Genomic DNA, 23,097 nt, shown 5'->3' on the forward strand with positions numbered 1-23,097 from the left:
TTGACAGTGATAATTTTACAGAGGTTTTGAAATCCATGTGCATTAGAAGAATAACCATAGATACCATTTGAGTTGTAATAATCATAAAATCTAAGACATTCAATGAGGTAAATATGTCATGAAGAAGCATCCTTATGAAGATGTTAAATAACTGATGCAAGCGGTTATGAGGCCTGCTCTGGGGGAACTTAATGCATTTGCTTTGTCACTTTCCGCCTAGACTGGATTTTGTTTGAAAGAAACTTGCTTTAAAAAAAAGTTACATAAACGCTGAATGTGCGGTCACTGATTAGCCTGTTTGGATTGCACAGCATAATCTGGGACAACACTTTACCCATATGCTCAGTTTTCTGTGTAAACAGTGTACAGTGCATGCGCCATAAAACTTATTTCAGCATCTGCTATCTATAGAAATTGTTTGACAAAGTTTCAATGGGGGTAAACAGATACGTGCACATGACAACATTTAATTTCATAGAACCAGTTCCTTCTTTCTTTTCATTCTATTCTTGCGTTGTTTTTTCCATATTGTAACGTAAGGAATTGTACACCATTTGAACAACATCGTCCTTGAAAGAAAGAAATTATTTGATAAGTGCATACAAGTAGTCTTTTTAGCTTGCATGATTTAAGTGACAAATACAGTTAGTGTAAAGCATTTTATTTTGGAGACGCTTACGTTTATTTCTGTAGTTTGCATAAGTTGATAGACAAAAACATTTAGTTTTGCATGCTGTATTTGGGAGGTGCATGCGTTTATGACTTTAGTTTGAATGAGACAGCAGATTAATGTTCTCTTTTTTCTGTTATTTTCATCCACAGCAAAAGAAAAATATTATTGGTTGCATGTAATAGCTCTTTTTTACGTTAGTGGGAATCATATTTTAACAATTTTCAATTATAAAAGTCATGCTGTTGTCAAAACCTAATGAATTATTGAATAAATAAAACATTGGCAAAAAATCATTGCTTTTTATAAAGCATCAGTAATGATTGTTTTAAAACTGCATAATCTGCATAACATAATGCATATAACTGTATCCTGCTCAAGCCGATTGTCAAAACCATGTTCACTCAATTATGATTTGCTTGTTATGGCTAGAAAAAATTAGTATTCATGAATAGTAAATGAGAAATCTTATTGTGTCTGTGATTTTTTATGCAGATGGATTTTGCCTTGTAATATTTATTGTGTCCTAATCGTTTGGTCATAATTACAGCTATCCAACCTCCTTCGAGGAGTTTTTAAAAGGGAAGTCTAATTTAATTGGTTATTAGATGGCTCATAAATATTTTTGAAAACTAAATTATTTTAGCCTATTATTCCATGGTCGATTTTGTAGTACCATGGAATATATGCGAGTTACAACAATGGCTCAGCCATTCCAATGTGAACTGATAATGATGCATTTTACTGATTACAATGTATAATACTTGTTTAGCTGGTTTCTACAACATAGGTCCGTAATACAGCACACTTTTGTTTGCATGTTTAATCTTAATGAAGCATTATATGCACATTAAATGCACGTTTTTAATTATTTTTTATTTTTACTATCTGCAACGTTTGGGTATTGGAAGATGTCAGTTTGTATGTTTTTAAGCTAGAAAATTTTATGGCACAAAGTCCCCACTTAACTTAGCTTATACGCAATTGACCAGTCGCCAAAGTATCGATCGCTCCGCCCACATTCTTCGATCAGCCAATCAGATATCGATTTTTCACACACCCCTCAGCAATGTTTATCTGGCCGCCATTTTGTCCCACAAACAAAGCGTATTGTACATTACCAAATGGAAGTAATTTTAAGAGTTAACACAGATTTTATATCAACTGCATGATCATTACTGTTCGATCATTATTCAAAATTGTAGGTGCTATACATACTTTATAAAGGTTATTATTTTATCTTTATTTCTTGAACATTTGAACGAGTAATGAGAAAACAAACACAATAAATAAAATAGTGTAACCACACCAGTTGTGTGTTCTATAAAACATGTTATACCGTTTGATGCACAATATTATTAAGCAATTTGGGCAACATATTATTGCCACACGTGCTTATTAATCTCAGCGTACATTATCGATGATTAATAATGACAGTATGTTGCATTGGATCTCAGACTGAATGAACATTAAGGCATTGTTAGGTACTGTACCCAAGAAAAGAAATATTAAATTACTTAAATGATTTCCACTTATATATTTATTTTCTGCGGATCATACACAATGGAGATCATTATAAATTGTTAACTTAAATATTGTTTTAACTCAAGTTAAAACACAAAAGGTGATTTCAACGCGGCTTAGCTAGCCTTTAAGCGACTTCAAGTGTAAAATGTAAGGCTTATAATACAACAACAACAACATTTCTAAAACAACATATATTGATACGGGGAGAAATGTGAAATTGCCAATTAAACAAATAAGGGCCATCTTGCTATAAATAAACAAATGCATAATATGCTAAATGTATTCAATTCGAATGTTCATGAACAGCAACGTAATACCAAAATTTCATTTTTCGATAGTGAAATGTAGCAGGTTCCCAATTAACATAAGATGAATGCTAAATGCATATTAGATCTGTTAATGTAACCACGAATTAGGCCTGTCTTAATATATGGTTACAATAAAAATGTAATTTATATCTAAATTTAAAAAAACGGTGTCTTTTTAAAAATAAACACAATGAAACAAGATCTAAACATTTTTAATAAACAAAAAACCATCATGATATGGATGTGTCATTGCATTAATAAAAATATTTCAAAATTATATATGAATAGCAACCGGATTCACTGCCAGACGGTTTTAATTACAAGTTGAAAATCAATATGAATAAATGCTCATTTTTACCACAGTTTTTTTACCAGATCCTATAATATGTATAAGGAACGTCTAATAGTTAACTCATTTATTTGATTATGCCATTTCTCTCCTCATCCAATTATGATTGTATTAAAGTTGTACAAAGCAGTTTAGTTTTAGTGTGCGGCTTTAATAAAAAGAGCATCATACATCGTTACAAGTATAGTATTTCACTCACGTAATGCGCTATAATTTGCGACCTGCTTGTCGGAGTTTTCTAATCACTAGACCACGTGACTATGTGGGCGGAGCGAATAATAATTTGGCGACTGGTCAATTGTGATGCATACTTTAAATTTCAAGGTTAAGGTTGTCTAAAAATGCTTAGTGTTGTTTTTTTCAAATTCAAAGGTCACTTAGATGTAATAAGTTTAATTTCGTACATTTAAGTGAAGTGTTTATTAAAACATTTCATTCAAATAGCCCGTTCTCCTTTTGCTGCTTCCTTTTGCCTTCAGCCCATCTGAGTTATTCAACATTAAATGTATGAAAATCTCTTTGCAAATATTCATGGCCAAGTGAAAACACAACAATTAAAAAATCTTAATTGAGCTGATGATGATGTTAGGACTTTAAAATTAATTGGTCTTAGCAAATAATCGATGCAAATATTCTTGGTAATTGAAAAGACAACGATTAAAAATCTTAATTGAGCATGTTAGACTTTAAAATTAATTGGTCTTAGCAAATAATCAGACAATGACACCAGGCTGGTAGGGCTTTCACCCTACCCCATTTTTATAACACCCTTTTGTGATCTAGATTTTCACTGTATATGTTGGGCCAGGTCTGCACACAGTTGAGTTTTGTTGTTGCTGTATTTGTTATTTAATATAATAAAGGTAGATCACCACTGTATGTAAGTCATAAGTTGAACAAACAATCTTACAAAAAATTGTGTCTTGTTCTGAGAAAACTGGGCATAATGCATGTGGCTTAAGTGTCGTCCCAGATTAGCCTGTGCAGTCTGCACAGGCTAATCAGGGACAACACTTTCCGCTTAAACAAGATTTTCGGTAAAAAGGGACTTCCTTCGAACGAAAAATACCATTAAAGCAGAGTGACGTCCTTGATTAGCCTGTGCGGAGTGCACAGGCTTATCTGGGACAATACTTTACCCACATGCATTTTGCCAATTGTCACAGAACAAGACAAAATGGTATCTGAGTGGTTTGGGTTCAAGGGGCGACGTAAGTTGAGATTGTCTGTTAGTTCTTGGGTTAACCAAGGTAATTGGTATTTGTAAAATGTTTAAAATAACTTCAGGTTTGCGGGGGAAGGGTCCTGAAGTTCACCCAGTATATCGAAACGTTCAAGGGATTCTACAATGAAAGAGATGTATTTAAAAATCAGACGTAATTAAACTGGAAATGCTACAAGGTATAAAAAAGAATAGTACATGTACAAAATTTTATTGAAGACAAGCCATGTTAAAACACGACAATTATATCTTTTTGAAATGTATTGCAATGTCTTTCTTAATGATATTCAATTATTGCATTCATTATAGCTAGAGAAACATTTATGTGAAAATAAATCTATCTTTTCCTTTAAATAAGCTGAGGAAATATCAAACGATAAATCTGTAGATATACGCTATACATAGATAATATCATAGCAATAACAAATCTTTAGAACCTAAGATTAAACATACATATGTATATATTTGTGCACTGTAGATCAAAACCAAGCTGTCAGCAGAAGACATGGACATGAAGGGTATCGGAAGTCACAAGACCCGCCCCTGTGGACGGAGGACCTCACGTTCCAGATGCCCAGGTAGCACCTGTACTAGTTATATCTCATTCTCTCGCATGCATTGTCAAACAAGTTTGATTCAATATCCTTAGCATGAAAACATGACCCACTCACAGAAGCTTGTGATTCGGGTTTTTATGCCCCCGGATCAAATGATCTCATGAGCTGCACATTTTGAGTGGTGTAAGGTCACGGTCATCCTTCAAGGTCAAAAGTAAAAAAATACAATGCAAACGAAGTAATAAGCTTTAAAAGGGAGATAATTTCTTAACCTGCCAAATGATATATTGAAATTTTATTTCAAAGGGCGCCATAGGGGCATTGTGTTCTGACAAACACATCTCTTGTTTTATCCTAATATATAAACTTACCTGCTTTTCATGCTAACCTTGTTTTTTTATTTTTCTTCTCGTTTGTCTTTTGTCACATAAACTTGACAATACTGGTTACTTTCGAATCATCATGGCAGCATCCTCTCCAGCTTGTATAGAACATTTGTGAAGTTCTTTTGTTTGCAATCATCATGGGACTTAACATACTCATCAAAGCAAAATTTAGCTCTTAACTTGGCATAATTGCTCATTTGGGACATGAAATATGTCTCTATCTGTCGACATATCCAACTTGTCTAGTTGAGGTTTGTAGCTCCCGAATTGCCTCCCACGTTTAAAGACACATTAAGTCATAACAATTTCAAACAAAGATCACTGGACAAGTTGTTTATTGGCAGGTCATGTGTTCATATTCGGTGTTTGAGATATGGGGAATATTATGTAAGTGTTCAATAAAGATGAAGTTTATGATGCAAGGCTTAGAAACAGACAAGAGTGAGGCCTGCAGTATAAGGAAATGAGTTGTGCTGAGCAGGATACCACTTCATTGTTATTCAATTAAATAAATTTTGTGCTTCATATTAGCTAAAGTTCATTGATTAAATAAATGGCCAGAAATCTCACTGTTATTTTTACTGTTTGGTTACTCTTGGTATGGCTTCATTGAAATACAATGTCATTTATTCCATAATAGTGATAAAATAAATGTGTGTTAAAAATATAATTGGGCTAAGGCTTAAGTTTATAGAATGGGTTGTTGTACAATCCAGTCTTTGATAATGAGATCTTGTAGTATCATGATGAAAAGAAAGGACTAGGTTCACGAAAGTGCCTATTTGGCCTTGTATTTTCGAAAAAATCAAATGCAATGAAATGCTTTATTTGACACTGTTTTTATGTTGTCTTACATTTGTTTATACAATATATACAGAAACTTTTTGTGTTCGTCGTCTTTTCACCAATATGAACATGATTGATTTTTGGCAGTAGGCCAAAAAAGTCTGTTTTTTTAGCAAAAATGCTACATGTTAAGGCTAAAAAAAATGTGTTCCGCCAAATGCGACATCAAGATATTTCGTTCATTTAACCTATAATGTTACTTCTTTAAGTGGGTTAAGTTTGAAGGTGTCGCAATTGGCGGAAAATATTTAAAACATTTGAACATTGTCACTGCTTATCGTGTTTTTTAAAATCCGCCGCTTCAGACGTATCCCTTTTTTTCAGAATCAGGGACCCCCACCTGCCCCTGCACCAACCCCTCTCCCCTTGTCAGAGCTGGCTCCTATGCCCTCCGAGAATGACCTCTTTGGTAAGTTGGTTACCATAGCAACATAATTTGGTCATGAAAAGAATCTATTTGTTTTGATTGTTTATTCATGCTTAATATTGAAATATTGTGTTAGTGCAAGAACCTATATACTCAGAAAACACTCTCTTTGGTAAGTTGCTTGTCATGGCAATAGAATTTATCACGTACAAAATTTGGGACCTTAGTGACAAGTTCTTTGTTAAGCTGAAACTAGGCCCTTAAACACCCCCTTGGGAAAATGTAAAACCCTCTGAGAACTTTAATGAAGTAATATACTGTAATGGCCTAGTTTCATGAACATACTTAAGTGAATATTCTAACTAACTTTTAATGGTTTTCTTAATTTTTGAGATGAGGTTGATTATCATGGTGAATTTTGTGTTCACGGATGTTTTGGGTCTAAATTAACAATAAGTTTTAGTATAAATATTTGAGTCTTCCTATAGCTAAGATTGAAGAATTTTCATGTACCAAATGACATTCTTAGTCCTTAGCTGAGTGGAAACTCAAAACTCATAGTCCAAGTTGAGCTCAATATTTGAGAATATTTCTAGATCAATTTTAATAATAATTCTCGGTACACTTTAGGTGACATCTCAGCCCTGAAAGAGCAGTATGCTAAGAACACGGAGGAATACCTGAAGGCCCAGCAGATGAACAAGGCACGCATGGAACAGGGGCTGCAGGCAAAGCTGGCAGAGAGACGCCACAAGAAACAGGCTTAAACTTTACTGCTCAGAAGCGAAATGGCTAAGGCAACCAGCATTAAACCAGAACAGCCTGCAAGATATCATCAGTGAACTGCTCAAACTGTGATCTCTCTAAGAAGCAGCCCTCATAATTTTTTTTCGTATAACAATTTCTAGAAGTATAAGCTTTTGGACGTTTCCTGAAGGACTGTGATATAAGTACACAAATATTCTCAGCTGTTTTATGTTAAGAATATGACAATACAATTATTTGATTCAGTCCATGTAATGTTCAGTAATTTGTATTACCTTTTTTTACCTGTTGTTTCTAGTATTTGCCTTTTTTGGTAGAACACATATCTATGAAATGTGTACACGTGTAGTTAAGTCTCTCTTTCAGTAAATCAATGTTCATACATAACGCTCATTATTTGTAGTTAAAATTTGATAGTGTAATGTTTAAAATAATCCGTCCAATGCTTAGTTTGTCTCATATATATTGTCTGTGTTGATTTTTTTATTTGTTAACATTCAATCGTTTGTTTTTATACAAATCATACACATTTTATGCATATATGTTAATTCTATAATTATTATTATACACTGAATAATTTACATCCTTGTCAGATCATTGTCGTTTACATTTATTTTTGTTAAATATTTGCTGTCTTCATATTTAATTAAGAAAAAAACAACTAAATATACATATTTTAATAATTTATAATTATTTTTAATTATTTTAATATTCAAGTCTTTGATAAAAGTGGTTTCAATTAATTCATGGCCTTCATTTTTTTATGCCCCCAAAAGAAGGCATATAGTAGGCTGTCTGTCTGTCACACTTTGCGTTTAGGTTTTGAAAAATGCTCATAACTTCTATGTCACTTCAGATAGCCATTTCATATTTGGCATGCATGTGTATATGGACAAGGCCTTTCCATACGCATACAAATTTTGACCCCTGTGACCTTGACCTTAGGGTCCGCGTTTAGGTTTCGAAAAAGCTCATAACTTCTATCAAGCGTTTATAGGGGGCATAAGTCATCCTATGGCGACAGCTCTTGTTATAGATTGCTAACAATATAAGCATATCAACATTTGAAGTTATAAAATTTTGTGGGATTTACCATCTCTCCCATCAAATGTGGAAAAGTTTTTCAAAGGAGAATATTAAATCATAAAAGTCATTGAAGTTAAAGATTGTACAAAATTTTAGTGTTCAAAAATTCTATGTACAAGTGTTTTTTTGATCAAGAAAGCCAAAGCAATTATGTGGTTCTTTTTTAAGGTTAATGTTTTTTAATTTGTTAATTTTCTGTGTTAATGTGATATGTTCTATTATTGCTTTATTCATCCCTCAACGTGTTTCTCAGGCCTTTTGTAAATAATTAGAACTGTATACATGGATCTTAAACACTAAATCATTTCATCTTGGTTGTGGTTCTTTATAATGATATTCACTTAACTATCTCTTCTTTTCCTTGTAAGTGGAATATAATGTCTCAACGCAAACAAAACCCAATCTGTTCGGAAACAAAACCATTTATGTGATTGCAGTGGAATGTGAAGGAAACATTCAAAGTACTTACAACTATAGGGAAGTTTTCAGTAACTTGTTTCTTCTTTCACTAGCATTCATGTGTATGTATGATAAAGAAAAAAAATGACACTAGCAGTGATTTTTTGTTTCATTCAAAGGATCAAAGTGTGTAATTTCATAAATTGTATTGGTCTGTTTTTTTAACTAAATAAATGCCCTCATCAGAAGATTTCTATAGTGTGTTCTATTTGTGTTTAAAGACCCAGCCCTAGTCTCTGCCAAACATGGCTGGACCGTTTGCCATTGCCCTGTAAAATATTTGTATGTGCGACCTGTCCATCAAACTTTTCAATACCAAACGTCCAGTAAAAAATAGAAAATGACTTTGTTGGATAATCAAGGTTTTACGCCTTTGTAATTGTTCTACGTAGCGTTTGCATACACAACACTTTTGATTTTATTTGAATTTTCCAATGGCACCCAATAGGTCCATTTTTGTGCATTGTTATTTGCCAGCCAGGAAGGTCCAAATCCGTTGCTTAACTATTATGTGATACAAATACCAATTTGTGTGCTAGGAATGGCCGTAGTAACTTATAATATTGATCATTTAGACTGTAAATCTCCAGGCATGATGTCATTTATCTAGGCCATTGTCAGTTTAGGCCGTTTTTTGACGGAACTTCTATCTGGCATGCACACTCAGACTCCAAAGTATCTGCTACTTTTGTTTGTGGAGCACTGACATGTTCTTGAGATATTTACTTAGGCGGGAAACCTGGTTATTTTAACATCATCTTCTGTAGACAATAGATCCTGTAAAAAGGAGGTCCTGTTTGTGTTCCAATTTTACAGGAACTACCTCACCTGTTAATATTTGCCCAGTTTTGATTCGACTGTCACAGCCCACTGAAAATAATTTGATGTATTTTTTTAAGAGCATCCATTTACTGAAATCCTTGCTTTGTGACTTGAGTATCCTCCATTTCGTATATACATGGTATTAAAATGACATCTGTAAAATATAGTATATGATATAAGGCCGTGAGCATTTGGGATATTTTTCCAGATGACAGTTTATACACCGATGGTAGATAAACGTTCAAAGATAAATTCCATGTCCCCCAGCTAACAGAGATTTATTTATTTGCAAAAAATAAACAATTTTAGCACAAAACCAAATCCTTTATTTCTACAATCTCTACATGAAAAGTTACAAAACATTGAATGCTATGAATTGAATATGAATGATACTATGCAATATACATGTTTCGTGTGCATGTAATAACAAAAAAAACTTACAAGATGGCTAACAGACGCTACAGTTGGATTTGTAGCCGTTTTCTTACCAGTTAATGTACAATTTGAATATGCTTACAAGCTTTTCCTTGCTAAAAACTGTTGGTAAATCATTTACCTTCACTGCCCTATTATAAAATCCTGAAGTGGCAACATTTACCTTTAAAAGCCAGAAGCTGTTATCAGTATTCTATGGAAATGTAATTTAGGTACATTATAATGCTTGACAGAAGATGAGTGGTAAAGGAATAATAGTTAGTTATGAAGCGTAAATACTCGTATAAAGTAAATCTGGGATGATGAAAATGATGAGAAACAATGAAATTATTATACAAGTAAAGTACTGAATGTCAATACTACCAATAAATTCATGCTGGGTAATGGAAATGATAAATATATGACAATGATTATGCAGCAAATACATGGCATTGATAATGATATGATAATTGTGAGAACAGTTAGAATGTTCGGAAAAACATACACAAACCTAAACAACAGATGAAGTTCATCTTAGCCTTGTTTTTATGTAACTTCCACAAGGCATGTAAAAAAATACTATACTTTAGAATGTACGAAAGAACTTGAAGAGTGCTTTCAAAAGTTACGCAACTGTCGATGGTCTCTTAAAACTACAGATAATAATTTTTCCTCCAAATAATCGGAATTATATATCACCTCATCTAAATGGTGCATATATACAAGACAGGAAATATGTGCTGACAGATTTTGCAAATATTGTACACCATAATTATGCACCTTTCAAAGGTGAAAAAAGCACTATAAATATTATTGAGTGTGTCAATCAAAACAAAAAAATCCTAAACACTATTCTTTGTGAATATTTTGAGAATCTGTTGATAAATACACTACTTTGTCAAATTACTTAGACAAAACAAACTGTACAGCATGTTTCATCCCTCCATTTTGTCCCATACTGTACAGCATGTTTCATCCCTCCATTTTGTCCCATACTGTACAGCATGTTTCATCCCTCCATTTTGTCCCATACTGTACAGCATGTTTCATCCCTCCATTTTGTCCCATACTGTACAGCATGTTTCATCCCTCCATTTTGTCCCATACTGTACAGCATGTTTCATCCCTCCATTTTGTCCCATACTGTACAGCATGTTTCATCCCTCCATTTTGTCCCATACTGTACAGCATGTTTCATCCCTCCATTTTGTCCCATTCTGAACCAAAATCAGACTCTCTGTCACCAGCTACTCTGTTAACTTTTCATATTTACCACAGTAGAGCTTAAACCATCTTGTAAACCATTTTGATTCTTCTCTTTAAGATACTGCAGATATTTAAAACTAATTATAAATTCAAAGTAGTGTGAATTGAAAAAAAAACACAATCTGAAAACTATTCATTACAGATATTTGTCATTCCTTGTTTCATCAGCAGAACAATTTCTTTCTTTTTTTAATATCCATATGTTCCTCAATGCAACAGTTTTTGTTCAATTCATTCCAATTCTGATTCTGGATCTTTCAGAAACTTCACTCGATACTTTGTGTACTTGTAATATGGCGACTTATCTGTCACGTCAATGTCCCCCTTGGTCGTGATGCAGGGTCGATTGTTGCCAGAATCTCCATTCAGCCATTTGGAACATTTTGTTTCCTGCTCCCGAGTCACATGAGCTGTTTAAGAAATGATGAAAGGAATGTATTTGTTTGATTTAGGCGAGGCGTAAAATTACTATATTTTGCAATGTACTCTTATGTAAGGTAGAATGAAGAGACAGAAACGGTTGTAATTTAGGAACTACATCTGGGAGGAAACAATACCTTACCCCCTAATTTGATTAACCCCCACCATCTCCAATTTCTAACCCCCTAATTTGATTAACCCCCACCATCTCCAATTTCTAATCAAATTAAGAAAGAAAGAATCATGACTGAATAAATATTTTGAAATAACAAGTAATTCCAATAGTTAAATCATTTTATACATACAGTCAATTACACCTACCTTTTTTCCACTTGTCCACCCATGCACTGAATTTGCCATGCAGCTTTAGAGACAGGTCCTTGTGGGACTGAAAAGCAATACAGATATTAGTCCACAAGTTATTCTTCTTAGTCCTGGTATTTCATAACATTTTGGAAACAAGAAATCAGAAAGGGTCACATGAATAAGTCAATGGGCAGAAATTATACGGATTTTTTTGTATACAGGGCTCAACATTCACTTTTGAAGCCTCTTGTCCGGTAAGACAAGTAGACCAAAATTTCACTTGTCCTCACCAAAAAGCAACATGTCCTGACCATTTTTATCTTATTCTGCTCAGTTCTTTGCAAAATAATGAAATAATACAAAATTATAAAGACTTCAATCGTTCAAAATACATGTTAACATAATTGAAGGCAGTTTCAATACAAAAAGAACTGACTAGAATAACAGGAAAACTCGAGATTATTGATTTTTAAACATTATACAAAGTCATAATACCTGACAAAAACTTGTGTTTTGCCACCATAAAGCAGAAATTGTTTAAAAGAGATGTATATGTACAGTGCTGAACTGATATTTTAAACAACATTAATACAACTCACTGACCAAATGTTCCCTGAAAATGTCCCCATAGAGATGTCACTACGTTAGTTGTCTGTAAGATCGGTGTGTACCAGTGTGGTAAAATGCATATTTTTTTACAAGGGAGAATAGTCTTGTTATTTTGTCAAAGAAAAATGTTAAGGGTTGCTTCCCTTGTGAACAATACGGTGTAGCATCACATGAAACTATCGGAATTTGTGATTTAAACATAAATTTAATATAATCGAAAATTTTTTTGGCAACTCCACAGAAATAACAGATTTAAAGGCATTTTTTCTATATAATTAAATTATAACAATCACTTGTCCATTCAGCACAAACTCGTTATTTACTTGTCCGGACTAACAATATGGATGTCCCGGACAGTCGGACTACCGTTAATGTAGAGCCCTGGTATACTAGTGTTAATGAACTGTTTATTAGCATCCAAATCATCAGCTGTTTTAATGAAATTAATTATTTATTGATAATTAGTTGGAATTTAGGAACAATTGCTTGAAATAATGAAAGGCAAAGAAAAATAAAATGCTAAAAAGTATCTCTGACATGCACTGACAAAATAGTTCAAACTCATCTGTGATGTTTGTGCTCCAGGATTTTTTATTCTCTTTTTTATATGATAACTATACAAATGTTTTCACTCACTCAATTATACTTTTCTCTATTTCAAGGAAAAATTGCCAATTTCAAAGACACATTTCAAATCCCCAATTTGATGACGAAAGACGTTCCCAACTTACCTCCCTTGCCCGCTTCAAGGCCATGCGCTTGTACAGGTAGCTCTCACTATTGATCACATAGACGAGCTTGAAGGAATTAACGTTAAACTTGCATTCTGTGTTGTCAATAATATCAATCTCTCTTCCCGACCTCGGACCTTTCTTCCCTATAATTTCATCATCGTCATTATCATCTTCTTTGTCATCATCATCATTGTCATCTTCATTATCCGCGTTATCATCCCCATCTCTATCTTCATTATGCCTGTTACCCTTATCTGTACTGCTTTCTTCCTTATCAATATCCATTTCTTCTTTCTCCCCTTCCTCCTTTTTGGTTTCTCTTTCCTTTTCATTGGATTGCATTTTATCGCTTTTGTCTGATTTCCCACCCACTGATCGACTGCTTTTTTCCGACATTTTATCAGAGTCATCTCTTTTGGCCTTCTCCTCTTCTCCTTGTTGCTCTTTGTTTTTCTTACGAACTTGCCGTACATTTCTGAAAGGACCAAGTGGCATTTTATTCATGCATTTAAAGTTGCACTTTTTTAATTTGGTAGTTATTAGTGCGATTCCAGTGATTTAAAGTGAAAAAAAAGTGAAAATAATTGAAAACTTTTAATAATTTTGCTGTTAAATGATGTCATATCTTTGATGCAATGAAATTATTAAAATATTAGCATAATTAATATGACATCAATCAGCCTTCAAAACCACATATAATCTGAAACGTGATTGATGCCTGTGCAGACTTAGTCAGCAATGTTCAAGGGCAGGCAAATAGGGCAGGTATATATTTTGCATTTATATATGCCTCAAGAATGTAGCAAATTTTTTTTAAAGTTTAATACATAACATGATAAATCAGGAAAATGCTGTAATTTTTTTTGTAAAGACAGAAACATAATTTTTTTTAGCTACACAAACATAAAGTAAAACACAAAAAACAACAACAACAAACCCACGGAGTCAATACACCTACCTCCTTAAGAACACAGGTTTCCTGTTGAGCATCTCCTTGAGTTCTTCAGTGGCAGTGTCCTCGTTGTTCACGTATTTCTCAACATACTCGCTCCAGCGTTCCACCTCCACGGGGTCGTCAGGGGGCTCATGGTCCGAGTCCAGCATCTCTATGCTCAGTCGGCACTCCATCTTGTGCTGGAAACAGACCAACATTTGTACTGGAAACAGACCAACATTTGTACTGAAAACAGACCAACATTTGTACTGGAAATATAAGACCAACATTGGTAATGGAAATGGACCAACATTTGTACGGGAAATAGGACCAGCATTTGTACTGGAAATAGGAGGAACATTTGTACTGGAAACAGACTAACATTTGTACAGGAAACAGACCAAAATTTGTACTGGAAACAGACCAACATTTGTACTTCAAATAAACCAACATTTGTACTGGAAACAGACAAACATTTGTACTGGAAACAGACCAACATTAGTACTGGAAACAGACCAACATTTGTACTGGAAACAGGCAACATTTGTACTGGAAATAGTAGACCAACATTAGTAATGAAAATGGACCAACATTTGTATGGGAAATAGGACCAGCATTTGTAATGGAAATAGGACGAACATTTGTACTGGAAACAGACCAAAATTTGTACTGGAAACAGACCAACATTTGTACTTCAAATAAACCAACATTTGTACTGGAAACAGACTAACATTAGTACTGGAAACAGACAGACATTTGTACTGGAAATAGATCAAAATTTTTACTGGAAACAGACCAACATTTGTACTGGAAACAGACCAACATTTGTACTGAAAATAGTAGACCAATATTAGTAATGGAAATAGACAACATTTGTACAGGAAATACAAAAAGCATTTGTACTAGAAACAGATCAACATTTGTACTGGAAATAGAATAACATTTGTACTTGAAATCGACCAACATTTGTATTGGAAACAGATCAACATTTGTACTGGAAATAGACCAACATAAGTACTAAAAATTTGAAGGGGAGGGGGAATATTTACAAATTAAGCATAAAGTCAATCTGTCTTTTCCGCCCTGTTGCTCAAAACTTCAATGCCCAAGGTAGCAGTCTGTTAACTTCAGGCTCAAATAAAAGAGAAGTTATTATCAAACATTGTCAAATAATTCTAGCAAACAAATGTGTTTACAGTTAACACATATATTAGAGGGTTAGCAGTAAAGACACAAATAATTTGATCCAAAAATTAACGTCTGTTAGCTCTTAACTGGCTTAAATTTTGAGCACACAGGCCCTGTTCGCCTAAAAATATCCCTAGTAACACTGCATTCTGTGGTACTGTACAATCATGTAAAAACAAACAAAATGATTATAATTGTAATAAGAAAATCTCACAATTTTCTTTTTCATCCTTTAATGTTGCTAGAAAATGAAGATAACTTCATAGGTGATCTGACTGTCCATCAAATCTTTGGTAAGTCAATTATCGGTTTTGTACTAGGAAAAGTAATTAAATTTGAGCCTTATTATTAAGTTTGTATAGGTTCAGATCTCATAAGGTACAGGGTGCTGCTGAAATAGGGGAAGTGTGAGAACAACAAGAGCTGTCAGAGGACAGCGCGCTCGACTATTCGAGTGCTTGACAGTATAACGTAAGCCATCATGGAGAGGGGGGTATAATGTGTGTGTGTGGTCAATTAATAGATGATCTTTAAAAAATAAGAAAAAAAAGATTTTTTTTGGGGGGGGGGGGGCGTGTGGGATGGTTTGTGTGGAGTCCATTGTGGTATGTCAGGTAAGTGTTGTTTTGTCAAAGTATGAATCAAATGTGATCATAATTGTTAAATTTAAGCAAAATTTATTAATTTGACCTTGAAGGTCAAGGTCAAATTCAACTTGCCAGGTACAGTACCATCATGATAGTAAGAAAGTATTTGAAGTTTCAAAGAAATAGCCTTGATACTTTAGAAGTAAAGTGGATCTAAACACAAAATTTTACAAAATATTCAAAGTTACTAAGACAAAAAAGGGCCATAATTCCATTAAAAAGCCAACCAGAGTTATGCAACTTGCCCTATACAGTCCCTTTACGATAGTTAGCGAGTTTACCAAGTCTGAAAGCAATAACTATGATACTTAAGGAGTAAAATGGACCAATACACAAAACTTAACCAAATGTTCAATTATCTAAGTATAAAAGGGGCTATAATTATGTCAAAATACTTGATACAGTTGTCTGCTCTTGTTTTATAGATTAGGATCATGTTGGTAAAGAAATATGCAAAATATAAAAGCAATATGTCAAGGGACTTAGAAAATATTTGAGGTGGTACGCAAACTTGAACATTCCAACGCGCACGCTCACGCCGGGGCGAATAGGATAGCTCCGCTATATATATTTCATATATAAAAGTCGAGCTAAAAACACTTGCTATGGTCACTTTAAAGCGGCTCAGTAACAACACTTACTATAGTCACTTTAAAGCAGTTTTCCTCGCTCAAGCACTGCTCTGCCCTCTTCTGATAGCTGTTTTCCATTGGCTGTCGCTGATGACGTGTAGCAATACGACCCCCAGTAGCGCGGTTCCTTCGCTCATCGTTGAACAGTTCAGACACTCTGTGACAGTTCTCTTCTACCACAATGTGTTGCAGCTACCAAGAGCAACATTAAATTCATGTACACACCATTTATACAGGGCCCAGATTTACAAAGCAAAAGTTATTGCAATATTGCAAAAGTTTAACCAAGGTTAAAGTTTGGAGACAGAATGACGGACAGACAGGCCAAAAACAATATACCCCCGATCATTCGATCCTGGGGCATAATAATCAGAACTTCACAATTGCACATGTCTCAGATTCTTAGTGATAAGGTGTTAATACATTAAAGTGCTGTTAACAAGAACTATCTACTAACATGAGAGGTGGTACAAGGTGTTAATACATTAAACTGCTGTTAACAAGAACAAGGGCTGTTTGTAAAACATGCATGCCCCCCTAGTAGCAGCCATTGTGTGAATACGTTTTTTGTCACTGAAAGGTGGTGGTGGTGGTGGTGGTGGTGGTGGTTGTAGAAGTAGTAGTAGTAGTAGTAGTAGAAGTAGTAGTAGTAGCAGTAGTAGAAGTAGTAGTAGAGTAGTAGTAGTAGTAGTAGTAGTAGTAGTAGCAGTAGAAGTAGTAGTAGTAGTAGTAGTAGTAGTAGTAGTAGTAGAAGAAGTAGTAGTAGTAGTAGTAGCAGCAGCAGCAGCAGCAGCAGCAGCAGCAGCAGCAGCAGCAGTAGTAGTAGTAGTAGTAGTAGTAGAAGTAGTAGTAGTAGTATGCATTACAAAAATGCAGTTAGCCTTACATTTGGTAAAATTTAAATATATTACAAGGGAGGCAAATCTGTAACAATAAATTTTAACTTATTGCATTTGTTTCCCCTGTAGTGTATTACCTCCCCTGTCCTGCTTATATTTATATTAATCAACAAAATTAAACATTAACACAATATTTAATATACAAAATATACAAACAATATCATATTCTGATAATATTTTTACTGATCCACAGTATTTTACTAAAAGGATGATGTTTCATTGGACTGATAATTATAGATTTAGGATTACAGACCATTGCTTCAGTAATATTGTTCAGAGTGTGCCCTGTTGGCCGCGTATGCATTCTTGAATTATCATTAAAAAAAAACAACTTTACTATTTCGAGTCACCGTGACCTTGACCTTTGACCTAGTGACCTCAAAATCAATAGGGGTCATCTGCGAGTCATGATCAATGTACCAAGTTTCATGATCCTAGGCCCAAGCGTTCTTGAGTTATCGTATGACAACCACCTGGTGGACGGACAGACCGACCGACCGACAGACCGACATGAGCAAAGCAATATACCCCCTCTTCTTCAAAGGGGGGCATAAATATCTACTAACATGAGAGGTGGTACAAGGTGTTAATACATTAAACTGCTGTTAACAAGAAATATCTACTAACATGAGGGATGTTACATGTTTTAAGGGAAACAATTTAATTTGACATAAATAATGTGATCAGAAATGTTCACTTCAACTTAAGAAAAGATTTCCAATAAGTCTTTGGTGACTACTAACCCAGGACATTCACTGTGTGTGATTTAATGAACATTTCATGGGAGGATGATGGCTAATTAAGGGAGAGAGGCAGGGGTGTAAACACATGATAAAGGCCTAGTTTAAGGAATGTCTGGCTCCTTCATGGGGTATACCACATAGTGTATCAGTCTACAATTATATATCTTGTCTTTATCTATATTGTCTTCTTCCGGTTTAACTATAGAGGGTTTCCTACACCATTTCCTAAGCATGGGTGTAGGCCTTTAAGCACGTAGCAGTGCAGTGTTACTAGCTGAGAACATTAATACACCATTAATTACTACGTAGTTGCACAAAGTTCCACCTATTTTACTTGTCTTCAAATAAAGTATGATTATCTAGCTGTTTTGATATTTTGTCGTTGATGAAACGCTTAAAATTAAATATTAACCACTTGTGCACAGACATTTACTGGAGAATTACTGTTAGGAATGCATTATATAGAATCAAGTTTTAACACAGTATTACTCGCATCACTTCCAGACAAGCACCTGTTACAGAATAAATGCACTCATTAGATAATGGGGGCACTGAATCCAGCTAGGATTTCTGATGTCCTACATGCCAAGAGTAAATTTTAAGTAGTAAATTCAAGATGGTGCGTGGAATTTTACGCCCCCAAAAGGGAATCAATTGTCAAGATTTTCTTGATGTTTACAAATAAAATTAACCAAATTTACAGACAGAGATCCTGTTTGAAAACAGAAAAACTTTAGCTCGACATAAAAAACGGGTGAGTTGATTTAACGACTCTAAGAGGGAATAAATTGCCCAGATGTTCTTGGTATACATACGTATTAAATTGACTAAATTTCTTGACAAGTTGCAAAAGGTTTTTTAACATTGGAAATTCTACTCCTTCCCCACCTGTCTGACAATGTTCTGCACCAGCTTGTCCATGGTGAAGGCAATGTAGGCATGTATCCCATACATCTCTCTCAGCTGGTCCTCGTAACTCGTGCTCTCTAGGTTTCCGTCCAACACGTTCTTCACCATGTCCAGAAAGTACGGGAAATACTCATCCGGCTCAATCTCACCTGAAAGCAATCAAGGAATACTTCAATAAATGTATAAATTAAAACTGATAATACAAAATCAGTTTCTAATTAAAAATAATATCTTTTGTTATTATTTGAAAATGAGAATCAAAGTAAAAGAATGTTTCCTATGACAAGCAGCATAACATTATTTTAGGTTTAATTTTAACATAAATTTAGAAAAAAGAATCTAACTTGGAACTTTCAATCTCAATGCTTCAGCTATAAAAACTTTGCAATTTTTGAGGCAAAGTCGAAGGGAGGAACATTCTGTCCACTTATTTTGACTACGCGAATGGCGTGCATAACGCAATGACAAACCTTTAAACAAGAGATTGCCAAGCAATATGGTCCCCTACCGGTGGAACTCAACCATTGTCAGTAAAAAAAATTTTTTTTTTTAAATTATTGCCATAGCAACCAGAATTTTTGACATAGGAACAAAATGAAATGACGTGCATAATCTCCATATTGCCATCTATCCATGTTTCAAGTTTCATGAAAAAATATGAAGAACTTTAAAATTATCGCAGGATCCAGAAAAGTGTGACGGACTGACAGACAGACGGAGTGCAAACCATAAGTCCCCTCTGGTTTCACAACAATTTCTTGAACTTCATAACGATATTTTGTTATAAAAACCTGTTAAACTTCACATTTAACATACTGAGGATGCAAAGTAAACAGTATTTATTGTGATCAACAGCAGCAGTTTTTCAATGTATTGAATTACAGTAAATAGACTAAATATAAACAAACATACTTGAGTGTTCTCCTTGTGTTAATGATGTATTAAACTGAGTTAAATTAATATATTTAATTTGTTTACCTTTCAATACCTTGCATTTCACATCTTCAGTTCAATGCTATTTCAGTTAACTGAACAGCGTGACAAACATAATAAAGCAGAATATGCGCATGAATCTGAATATACACAGATCCACTAACATATAAATCAAATCATGTTTGTCTATTTTCATGTTCGAACGATACTCTTTTAAATTGTTTTACTTCGCGAGTAGACTGAAATCCAATTTGCAAACACTGGTTTCCGTGACACAAATTCACTATGCACATTTCTAAACAAAATATGTGTTGCTTGTATCTAAAACGTAGTCTTTTTTGTTGACACATTTCATTATAACTATCAAACTATATGATGTCAGTCGTTGATTCGATTGCTATTTGTCACTTCAATAATCTTAATTTTCGCTTCACAACGGCGCCATTTGCAAACGAATCAGCTTAGATATACCAAACACATTTTAAGAAACCGATTTTAATTTAAAGATTGGGAAACGACAGCAGGGGTGTCAATTGTCCTAAATTTGAAATCCGGAAAATTAAGCCGAGAGTCTGAGGCCTTAGGATAAAGGGAAGAGAGGGCCCCCCCCCCCCCCCCCGAGCCCTAGCTTATTTTTCTTTTTTTATAGTCTTTCTAGGTGCAATTTCTGGTGAGTACAATGCGAAATATTATAAACCAAACCATCCATAACACCGCATGTGTATTTGTCATTCTAAACAAATGATATTAAGAACTGCAAAATTAAATTGAAATCGACAAACTATACCGTATCCGAAAACGACTGTCCGAAAACATGTCCCGATACATCATTTGCAAATGAAATAAAATATGCATATCGTTTGACTGCAAAAAATGAAAACCAGTTACCAGTAACCTAGCAAATACGCAGTCAATATATAATTTGATTAACATATTGTTTTAAAATATGATATTGCAGTGCTTTACTTTGTTACTGCTCATGTCAGTGCCAGCCGCTTACCAATCAGAAATCAATAAATTAAATCGGTACCAAGCGCAAATGTCCGGAATGCCGACGATGCTATAACAATATTCGTTCTGAAATGATCCCGCACTAAAAGAATTTTGTCCCTACCCCCACCCCCCTTAAACAAACTCATCGAATTTACATTCACCTCAAAATCAACCCTGGACGAATTTACATTCACCTCAAAATCAACCCTGGACGAATTTACATTCACCTCAAAATCAACCCTGGACGGCTCAAATCCGGATTTCCGGAATAATCCGGAAAATTGACACCCCTGGACAGCCAATGATATCGCTCGTTTTAAAAATGCTTAGGCATAATCTACCAGTGTAAAATGCGGAGAGATTTCGCGGGCCGCGGATATTTCGGGCCGCTTATGAAATACGTCCGCAGAATCGGTGGTACCCCCTCTCCCCCACATTTTTTTAACGAATTTACGCGAATCTCAGAAGTGACCCCTGGGACAACCCGATCCGCGGAAATCCGCGGAAAAATCACACCCCTGATATATGATGAAAAACAAAATAAAGAGCAACATACTTACTAACAGCTTTCAGCAATATTTATTCCATTTAGGGCATGCAAAAGAGTAAATACAAAACCAAGCCACATACTAGGAGCTTTCAGTCTCAATGCTACGGCGGTGGACTCCTTCCTATCCTTCCTACACTGGGCCTCCTCCTCTGCAATGGTCTGTGAGTGCACGTAGATCTTGTGTAGTCTCTCACACAGTAGCTGGTGCAGGCGGAACAACAGGTACCAGTTGTTGTTGACGAAGAACAGAGTGTACACATCGTCCTGAAAATAACATAGAATTAGAATGGGTCACAATAGTGACAAAAAAAATACCACATGTGCAAAATTTAAGTATTTTGTTATAGAATGTCTAAGCGGAAAAAGGCATATATCTTTTTTCTTTTTTATTTACAGGGGTGTCAATTGTCCCAAAATTAAAATCTGGAAAATCAAGCCCAGGGTCTAGGGCCAAAAGGTCCCCATGGGAATCAAGGGCAGAGCCTCTATGGGGGGAAATCCTAGCTTATTGTTTAAAAAAAAAGTCTTTCTTGTTGCAATTTCAGGTGAGTACAATGTGAAATATTATAAACCAGACAATCCTCATCACCCCATGTGTTTTCATCATTCTATAACAAGAAACCGTCGGAGACGGGTGATGCTCCCCGAAGTTTTTTTTTTGTCACAATATTGCATTATATATTCAGATAAAAGGAAACGCCTTGAGGGCACAGTAGTTGGCAGGACAAGAATTTTTTTAAAGAAAATTTCAAAGGGTCATAATTCTGTGAAAAATCCTCCGACCTGAACCCGCTGATAATATGCACATCCTCTCTTGGTAGTGAAGTTCCCATAAAGTTTTATTGAATTCCAGTCATTAGTTGCTGAGAAATAGCCCGGACAAGAATTGCACTATATGTACAGTTAATGAAAAATTTCAAAGGGCCATAACTCTGTGAAAAATCATCCGACCAGAACCCGCTGATAATATGCACATCTCCTCTTGGTAGTGAAGTTTCCCATAAAGTTTCATTGAATTCCTGTCATTAGTTGCTGAGAAATAGCCCAGACAAAAATTGTGCACGGACGGACAGACAAAGCGGCGACTATATGCTCCCCCCAAAATAAATTTTGGGGGAGCATAAAAATGTTGTAAAGAACATCCAAAATGAATTAAAATCAACAAACAATACTGTATCCCAAAAGGATACTTCGAAACATGTACTTGTTTTGCACATGAAAAAAAGTATGCATATCGTTTGACTGCAGAAAATGAAAACCAGTTACCTCGCAAATACATTATCAATATATAATTTGGTTAACATATTGCTTAACAATATGCTATTGCAGTGCTTTACTTAGCTACTTGATCATTTAAAATATGAAGATGGCGGACATTTGCAACATTTTGTAAGATATTTGGAAAGTAGGGAAGAGGTTTTGTCCGTTAACCTTCATGTCTGTTCCAGCCGCTATCCACTCAGAAATCAATAAATAAAAGACTGGGCAAAATCTGTACTGACCACAAATTTCAGGGATGCCAAGGAAGCTATAACAATATTCATACAAACTAATCG

The 23,097-nt window shown here is 34.8% G+C and overlaps 1 protein-coding gene and 1 long non-coding RNA gene across 6 annotated transcripts in view; one reads left to right on the plus strand and one right to left on the minus strand.

The window, feature by feature from the left end:
* Positions 1-4,602: 4,602 nt before the first annotated feature.
* LOC127834643 (uncharacterized) lies at positions 4,603-7,413 on the plus strand. Its single transcript, XR_008028034.1, has 3 exons — positions 4,603-4,654; positions 6,190-6,274; positions 6,863-7,413. It is a non-coding gene; the product is annotated as an uncharacterized LOC127834643 (long non-coding RNA).
* Positions 7,414-9,667: 2,254 nt separating this feature from the next.
* The window catches only part of LOC127834236 (paired amphipathic helix protein Sin3a-like), a 66,130-nt gene continuing 52,700 nt past the window's right edge, over positions 9,668-23,097 (minus strand). For all 5 annotated transcript variants that reach the window (XM_052359914.1, XM_052359916.1, XM_052359913.1 and 2 more), the window contains exons 23-29: positions 21,622-21,805; positions 19,045-19,214; positions 16,524-16,706; positions 14,072-14,247; positions 13,111-13,588; positions 11,786-11,852; positions 9,668-11,454 (exon numbers count right to left, since the gene is read on the minus strand). In XM_052359914.1, coding sequence (XP_052215874.1) covers positions 11,276-11,454; positions 11,786-11,852; positions 13,111-13,588; positions 14,072-14,247; positions 16,524-16,706; positions 19,045-19,214; positions 21,622-21,805 — 1,437 coding nt within the window. In that variant the 3' untranslated portion in view covers positions 9,668-11,275. The remainder of the gene's footprint in view (positions 11,455-11,785; positions 11,853-13,110; positions 13,589-14,071; positions 14,248-16,523; positions 16,707-19,044; positions 19,215-21,621; positions 21,806-23,097) is intronic.

Source organism: Dreissena polymorpha, chromosome 6 (genome assembly GCF_020536995.1).
Source record: "Dreissena polymorpha isolate Duluth1 chromosome 6, UMN_Dpol_1.0, whole genome shotgun sequence".
Taxonomy (NCBI): domain Eukaryota; kingdom Metazoa; phylum Mollusca; class Bivalvia; order Myida; family Dreissenidae; genus Dreissena; species Dreissena polymorpha.